This window comes from Petaurus breviceps, unplaced genomic scaffold (genome assembly GCF_028583685.1).
Source record: "Petaurus breviceps papuanus isolate PSGF00001 unplaced genomic scaffold, PetGlider_PUasm1.0 90510, whole genome shotgun sequence".
NCBI classification, from domain to species: Eukaryota; Metazoa; Chordata; class Mammalia; order Diprotodontia; family Petauridae; genus Petaurus; species Petaurus breviceps.
In genome coordinates this window covers 2,012,112-2,021,182 of record NW_027187267.1, presented here as the reverse complement: position 1 = coordinate 2,021,182, position 9,071 = coordinate 2,012,112, and the positions used below count along the sequence as shown (strand labels likewise).

General features: G+C 40.2%; 1 protein-coding gene across 1 annotated transcript in view; it reads left to right on the top strand.

Moving 5' to 3' along the window:
* SPTA1 (spectrin alpha, erythrocytic 1) overlaps positions 1-9,071 on the top strand; it is a 98,330-nt gene that overhangs the window by 63,695 nt on the left and 25,564 nt on the right. Inside the window, exons 40-42 of the mRNA XM_069062813.1 lie at positions 1,446-1,578; positions 7,123-7,221; positions 8,932-8,936. Coding sequence (XP_068918914.1) covers positions 1,446-1,578; positions 7,123-7,221; positions 8,932-8,936 — 237 coding nt within the window. The remainder of the gene's footprint in view (positions 1-1,445; positions 1,579-7,122; positions 7,222-8,931; positions 8,937-9,071) is intronic.

The following is a 9,071-nucleotide window of genomic DNA, read 5'->3' as shown; positions in this document are numbered from 1 at the left end:
TCTCTATGCCTGTCGCCACCACACACCTGACCCCACCAACCCCTCCTCCATAGGAACATTTAAGAAGTCCTTGTGTCCCCACGCGTTGCTCCAGTCACACAGGCAGTGTTCGATCAGTGCCTTTCAGAACAAATAAACACCCATGATCCTGTCCTTTGGGTAGAGTCTCTAAGGAGGGGGGGTTATAAGAAGAGTGGAGGAGAAGCATCTTGGGACTTGGTAGTACCTGATACTATCTCTGAGAATGATTTAGAGGGTGCCTTGGCACTTGCTTGGCCTTGGCCACAGCAGAGAAAATCCAGAAGGGTCTCCAGAGCAGAATATGTCATAGGATTACAGGAATTTAGAGTTGCAAGTGACTCTAGTTCCGGGGTGGGAAAACTGTGGCCTCAAGGCCACATGTTGCCCTCTAGGTCCTCAAGTGCACTTCTTTGACTGAATCCAAACTTCCCAGAACAAATCCCCTTAATAAAATGATTTTTTCTGAAAATTTGGACTCAGTCAAAAGACCATACCCAAGGACCTAGAAGGCCACATGTGGCCTCAAGGCCACAGGTTCCACAACCCTGCATCTAGTGTAACTTGCTAACCTCCTCATTTTAAAGATAAGGTTAAGTGATTTGTGACCTGGTCACCCAAGTAATAAGTAGCTAAGCAGGGATTTGAACTTGGGATTTCTGACTGAATAAAACACTCCTTCCCCTGTATCTTAGTGCCTTCTAGTCCACTTCCTTTATTTTATAAAAGAGGAAACCAAGGCCCAGGCAGTCAAAATGAATTGTCTAAAGACAGCCAGTTAGTGATAGATTTTATTTTTGGTTGAGTCATTTCGGCTGTGTCTGATTCTCTGTGACCCCATTTGGGAGGTTCTTAGCAAAGATACAGGAGTGGTTTACCATTTCCTTCTCCAGTTCATTTTAAAGATGGGGAAACTGAGGTAAACAGGTTAAGTGACTTGCCCAGGGCCACACAGTAAATGTTTGAAGCTATTTGAACTCAGGTCCTTCAGACTCCATGGCTAATGCTCTATCCACTGAGTTACCTTAGCTGCCCAGTAGTGACAGAGGTGGGATTCAAAACCATGTCCAAACTACTGCTCTTTGTATCTCACCACACCATTTACCTCTCTACTAAATCATAAGTTTTATAGAACCATCACTATGAGTGATGCCATCAGGGGTAGGGAAGGATCTGTTGGTTACTTCATAGGCCTCTAAGGCACCCAAGCTACTCTCAAGCCCCTAAATCTTGAAGCCAAACAAGAGATATACACAAGACCTACCTAGATATCTCCTGACTTCTTTGATTGTCCCACGGCATTGTTGCATCCTGGCTAGAGCTATGAAGAAACTACCTTGTCAAGTTTGGCTCACCTTGTGGCCTCACATCCCATTCCCCAGTCCTTCAGTGATCTTATCTTATTCTTAACTTTAAAACCCTTACAGAGGGCTCCGACTAGATGACTCCCAGCAGTATTTGCAGTTCATGGAGAATGCTGAGGAAGAGGAAGCATGGATCAATGAGAAGACAGCTCTTGTTGCCCGAGGGGATACAGGGGACATATTACCTGCCACACAGGTGAGGAGCGGGTCGAATGGATCTCACTTTCTCCTAGGTGCCTGTTACATACTATAGTGTGTACATCTTTTTAGATACTATGCTGTGATCCATGCTACCTTATTACTTCTCTCAAATGGTTGGACAGGAGGGGTAGGAAAGGATCTGTACCTGGGGAAAACAGAACAAGGAACTTCAAAATCAGTCAGTCAAACCTCTCCTTGAGGAAAGAAATGACTTAGTAATGATTGTACACTTAGTAAATGGAAGAGCCAGGAACAGACCCCAGGTCTCCTGACTTCTAGTTCAGTGTTTCCCATTGCACAATGCTGCCATCTTAGGGGGGAAGGTATGGATTATTCATCCTTTTTTACATAGGGAAGGAGTACTGACACTATGAGGGATAAGGGAATTTCTCTAACTCTCACAACTGAAAGAGAATGGAAAAGAACTGAAATTCAAACTTTTATCATTGGGGTTCTGTACATGAAGGGAAGGTATCAGGGAATCTAGAAAGCTCAGCTCTGTTAAAACTACAAAGGGCTCTTTTTATAAGGACAGCTTCCTTTAGAAGCACAAACAAAACTCAACAGAAACTCACAGTTCCCATTATCTTGAAGGAAACTTCCCACTATATAGGACTGCTGTGTTGGTTACTGTTAAGGTGATAGTATTTTTACAGATGGAATTCCTAGGATTGATGTTTCCAGGGCTGGGTAATCTCCTATTTGATTGGTAAAGATTTGGACTCCTCCAGAAAGCCATATATGAGTCATGTCCCCATGGTCCGAGGGGTAACCTGTTCTTTTGGCAAATTCCAAGTGCAGATAGGAGAGCGTGTAGATAACAGCACCCAAACACTCAATTATTTTTCTGTGTTTAAAAAGATTTTAAATTACTCAAGTATGCCAATGAATTTCTCTCTCATTACTCAATATATACAGATAAAAATCCCCTCACATTTATGTAGCACTTTCTTCATATCACCCTTAAGACAGGTTAAAAAAAACATTATTCCCCAAACCAGACTCTGAGAGGCTGTCGCTTATCCATACTCACACAGCTAATAAATGTCTGAGACGGTTTTTAATCGTCTAGGTCATGCTGCCTCTCACAGTTTAGGACAAGATAAAACAAAACAAAACAAAAAAACACACTGAGATACAGTCAAGAACTTTCTCAGAAATGTTCAATTATTAGGTCAATCATTTACCGTTCTCTCTGAGGCTGTGTAAAATGATAAGCCTTAAATTTTGTCTTTGAGTCAGAAACTTTGGAGGTCATATATACCTGCTTTTGCTTCAGAATTGTGCAATTTCAGAGCATCTTGGTACCAATAACCTTTCCAGATCTCTCCCCCACACACATTTCAAGGGCAACACTTAATTACTTGCTTAGTACTTATCAACAACAAGGCATTGATTTGCCATTTGAATAGAAAATAAACTCCTTGAGGTCAGGGACTCTTTTATTTTTATCTTTGCATCTACACGTCCTGATCCAGGGCCATCTTCATTGTAGGCACCTGGTAAATATTTATTGATTTTTAAAACAATCCTAATTTGATCTTCATCTGATCTAAGAACTCAGTATAGCTCTACACCCCATTTCATGAAGGAGAAATTGGCTTTCTGCATCTTGGATCCTTTACATCATGTGAATTTGTTTAAACTCAGAGAGCTTATGACCACTACTCATATTTCCATTGTAAATCCTGTGACTATCCTTTTTTAGTCATAATATATTTTTCTTCATCTTTGGTTTTATCCTGATCAGCATTCTATCCTTCAAAGTCCAAAGTTGGTATAAGACATTATCTACTTATATTCATGAGTACATTATTTAAGCTTCTTTACTTTTTCAAGCTTCCATCTTCCTGTAAATTTGCTTCTCTCTTAGAAGGGCCAGACCTTTTCCCCTCAGAATATGGCAATAAGGAACCCACTTAAAATATTTAAACAGAACCAAATTAGATTTAAACAGAAATATGCCTGAATTATTTACAGAGTTTGTCATTCTTTAGTTTTGTCTGACTCTTTGTAACCCTATTTGGGGTTTTCTTAGCAAAGACAATGGAGTGATTGTCATTTCCTTCTCCAACTCACTTTACATGTGAGGGAACTGAGGCAAACAGGAGTAAGTGACTTGCCCAGGATCACACAGCTAGTAAGTGTCTGAGGCCAGATTTGAACCTCAGGAAGGTAAATATTACTGACGGTAGGCCTGGCACTCTGTGTACTATGGCGCCACCTAGCTGCCCATGTTTATAGAGTTAGTACCAGGTATAATAATAAGCTCCTTGGATAGGGAGTCAGAGACCTAGGGTCTCCTCCCAGCTTTGTCACTAACTCCTTTTGCAACTCTGAACAAGTCATTCCACTTCTTCAGTTAAATAAATGCTTTTGTCACAAGCAGAGGTGGACAAACCATAGCCCAAGTGCCAAATCCACCCTGCTTCCTATTTTAGTAGATCTATGAGCTAAGAATGGTCTTTTCATTTTTAAATAAAATAAAACTTTATTTAAATGATAAAAATTCTTAACTCACGAGTTGTTTGGGCTAGAGTTTGCCAGCCTTTGGACTAGAAAATTATTATGTTTCCTCTCAGCCATTTAACCTTCTGTTATTCTCTGACGATTCAGGAAATATTTGGGATTCATTTAAATGAAAAAAAAAAAAAAGAAATAGCACAGGATAGTGGATAGAGCATTGCATTTGGAGTCAGGAAGACCTGAGATCAGATTCTGTCTCAGGGACTTAGCCGTGTTAACTGGGCAAGACACTGAAACCTGTCTGTGCCTCACTTTCCTCATCTATAAAGTGAGAAGTTGTAATCAATGAATTCTAAGTTCCATTCCAGATCTAAATCTATGAGCCACTTATCTTAGTGTATGTAAGCAACTGTACTAGGCCTTAGAAATTAAAAAAGGAAGTACTAGGAATTTTTCAAAAAGCTTAGTTCTGTTTGGGGTCTTGTGTTCTAAAGATCCCAAATTGTGCTGCTTTTGGTATTATTGCTGTTCCATCATTCAGTACTGTCCAGCTCTTTATGAACTCATTTGGGGTTTTCTTGGCAAAGGTGTTGGAGTGGTCCACCCATTCCTTCTGCAGTTCATTTTACAGATGAGGAACTGAGGCAAACAAGGCTAAGTGACTTAGCCAGGTTCACAAAGCTAATAAGTGTCTGAGCATATTTGAACCGAGGAAGATGAGTCTTCCTGACTTTAGGCAACACTCTATGCACTGTGCCACCTAGCTGCTCTTCTTAAAGTTCATAAATGGACCCAAACTTATTTTGAACCAGGTAGCTTAGTATAATAATGATGATTGTCCTACCACCAAGGTTTTGGTTAGAAATTTAAAAGAGTAAATCACTTGACAAACATAATGAAACTATCTAGGAACAGCCAAATTAGTCCTTTGATGATTGATTGTGTTGAACAATTAAAGCTACAAGGGGTTTATCCAGACAAGCCAAACTGACAGTGGTTGAAGTTCATGTAGTTCTATTTTGACATATAAAGGAGAAAAGACATAACTCTTAATGGAAGTTCAAGTGCTCCAGCCTTGGATCAATATGTTGTATATTGAGAAGTCACTCGTGTGTTTCCAAGAGGCAACTAAAACTAAGAGAGCCATGACACCTTCAAGGGAAGGAGGAGGAACTTCCCCCTGTCAACACAGGCTGAAAGGCTTTAAAAGCCATGCACAGGACTTGACGAAGGTAGAAGTAGGGAGCTGCCATAGGTTCTTGAACAGGGAAATAACATCCAAATTAGTGACCCTTGTAGTTGTTTGCAGGACGGATTGTAAAGGAGAGAGAAGAAAGACAAGGAAACATAGTGATCTATTAGAATCTTGAAAATGCTCACTGCCAGGGTCCCTCAACCTCTGATAAAGGTCAACTCAAGAGAATAAGGCAGGTTGAGAAAGTATTAATATACTGCTATCACTACTACTACTAATAATAATAATACCTCATGGTTTATAGCACCTACAACATTCCAAGCACTGTGTGCCAAGTGCTTTATAAATATTACCTTATTTGATCCTCCTAACAACTCTGCGAAGTAGGTGCTACTGTTTTTTTTTTTAGGCAATTGGGGTTAAGTAACTTGTTCAAGGTTACATGGCCAGTTACTTCTGGGTGTAGTGCTAAGTATCTGAGCCTGGATTTGATCCCCAGGCCATTCTGACACTGGAGCCGGTGCTCTTACTCGCTGAGCCCCCTGGCTGCCCCAGTAGGTGCTACTGTTAACCCCATTTTGTAATCTGAAGAAACTGAGACAGAAAAGGTCAAGTGATATGCCCAAGAACAAACAATTAGTAAGCATCTTAGGCTAGATTTGAACTCAGGTCTTTCTGATTCCAGGCCCAGAGCTCTACCCACTGCACCTTATGAAACTGTCACTGACTTTGTGATCTAGCAGCATCATTGATATCCCTCAGCATCTCAAAACACATCCCAATGCAAAAGACTTTCTTAGAGGCACACAACATAAGGGAGCACAGCAAATGTAGACAAGGTACTGAACCAGGGTAACCAGACTCTTCCAGAGCCATGCAGTCAGTCTCTTGACCAGACTCCTTCCCCCACAACCAGATTTATAGTAACAGGAATAGGGTTCATAGAATTTAGGGCTGGAAAGGACTTTAGAGATCATCTCAATGAACTCCTTCATTTGCAGATAGGGAAACTGAACTCCACAAAAGATAGGGGACTTCTTCAAGTTCACACAGGTAGTAAGTGGCAGCAATGAGATTCAAACCTGAGTCTTCTGACTTCAGTTCCAAAGTTCTTTCTACCTTTATGTTGTCTCTCAGTATAGAAACATGCTCGTGAAGCCCTGGACAGTGGCTACATTTATATGATGCCTAGTAGAAGCTGTAGAATGGGACTGAGGTTGGTGCCCTCTCTGTGTTTCTTGGCAGCATTTGCTGCTTTCCTGCTCGCACAGCTCAACCCTTTTGTCTTCCTTATTGTGCTAAAATAACACTGGCAGGAGGTGATGCAGGCTCATAAGACAATTATCACAGTGAGATTGGGAAGAAAGTTCCCTTTTCAAAGGAGAGTCAACAGCTTGGAAAGGTAGGAGCAGATCATATTCAAAGACTTATAGCCTAGGGAACTGGGAGGATGGTGGTACCATGACAAGGATAAAGGCAAATGTGATGGAGATTCAGTTTGTGGGAGATTTGTTTTCATTTTTTTTAATCAAAATTTAAAAATATTGATTTTAAAATTTTATGTTTTATGTTATTTTAAATTAGTAAATATTTTCTTTTTTCTCCCTACTACCCTTTCTCCAGGGGGAGAGAGAAAGAGAGAGAGAGCCAGATACAGAGAGACAGAGACAGAGACAGACAGACAGATAGAGAGAGACAGAGAGAGACAGAGAGAGAGAGAGAGAGAGAGAGAGAGAGAGAGAGAGAGAGAGAGAAACATCTTTTTAAAAATATGCACTTTGGCCATATCCCAAAATGTGTGGCTCATGCTGCCTACTTAGACTCTCACCTTTCTGTATGGTGATTTTTAACTGACTTCTCTGTGATCTTCCCATATAGAGCTTACTTAAGAAGCATGAGACTTTGGAGAATGACTTTGCAAACCATGAGACTCGAGTGCAGGAAGTATGCATTGAAGGAGAAGACCTTCTGAGCAAGGTAAGTGAAGGGGATCATGGCTTATTTTGCTATCCCCAATGCCTGGAACACTCTCCCCCCTCTGTCCCAACTGCTGACCTCCCTGGCTTCCTTTAAGTTCTAATTAAAATCCCACCTTCTATAATAAGTCTTCTCCAACTTCTCTTAATTCTAGTGCCTTCCCTCTGTTGTTTCTAATTTATATTGTATATCTATATTTATATAAGCTTACTTTGAATCGATTTTTTGCAAGTTGCCCCCTTACCCTTTATATATATATATAAATATATAATATATATATATATATATATATATATATATTAGAGCAATTGGGATTAAGTAACTTGCTCAAGGTTACACGGCCAGGTGTTTCTGGGTGGGTGCTAAGTGTCTGAGCCTGGATTCGATCCCCAGGTCATCCCGACACTGGGGCTGGTGCTCTTACTCTCTGTGGTACCTGGCCACCCCCTCCCCTTATATTTTAAGTACCTTGAGACAGGCACTAACTTTTTTGCCTCTTTTTATATCCCTAGTTAGTACTGAGTACAGTGTCTGGAACATACTAGGCAATTAAATATAAATGTTTATTGATTGATTATCTTGGTTTCCTCCTTTCTGTATTGGTAATATTATGGAATAGACAAAGGTTTCTGTAATCAGCTCAATTGTCACATTATATCTTGTACCTCACTTATTCATATTTGTGTTAAATAACATCCCTGTGTCCCCATTCACCATTCCCATTATTCTTAAACCAAAATACCTCCCCTTGGCTGTTCCTTCCCTATATGTGTTGTTTTTCTCTGTTAGAATACAAGCTCCTTAAGGGACTGTCTTTGTTGTCTCTCTTTTGTACTTTCATCCACACCCACACCCCTTAGTATAGTGCTTGAAAGATATAAACCACTTAATAAATGATTTTTCATTCATTCATATGACTTGCACCAACAGATTATAATTTCCATGAAGACAGGAGCTATATAGTTTTTCTCCTTTGTATCACCAGCATCTGAAAAAGGTCATCACATATAGTATGCTCTTAATAAAATTATTGAATGGAATCATATATCCTAGAGCTGCAAGCTGTCTTAAAGATTAACTAGTTCAATCTTCTTATTTTGCAGATGAGGAAACTGAGACCACGAGTGAGCCTGTGACTGGTTCAGGGTCAGGCAGATAGTATTCAAACCCAAATCCTCTGACTCTTGGTATAATGCTTTTAACTGCATCAGTGCTTCCTCATTGTCATTCCACAAACATCTAGCAATTATTTATTATTACTGAGCCTAATTGTGCTAGTTGTATTTCACCTCTCTTAGTATCCCCCTCTGTAAAATGAAGGTGCTAAACTAACTGATGTCTGTGGTCTCTTTTTAAGCTCTGAATCCTAAGATCTTATGATTGTATGACTGTGTAGAAGGGAAAGAAAGAGGACAACTGAGCAGTTCACCAATACTAATAAACTGCTTCTGCTGGTTTTATAGACAATAGAATGAAATGGATCACTTCAGTGGCCTAGAAGTCAATTATTAGATTCATCCACTGTTAGGTAGATAGATTCAGAAAGCTGGAAAGGAGACAGGGAAAATTCCCTTATAATTAGATATAACCAAGAGCAAATCCCCCCTCCACAGGTTGTTAAACATCCTGCTTCCATTGATGGACTTCCCATCACTAGTGGAGGCAGGATAACCATTAGTAAAGAAAGTTATAAAGGGACTTCTTGTACAGGTACAGTCACCTTCAGTGTCCTCTTTGATCTCCAACATTCCCATCTAATATGACAGACACACACATATCCAACACACACACACAGACACACAGACACACACACACACACACACACACACACACACACACACACACACACA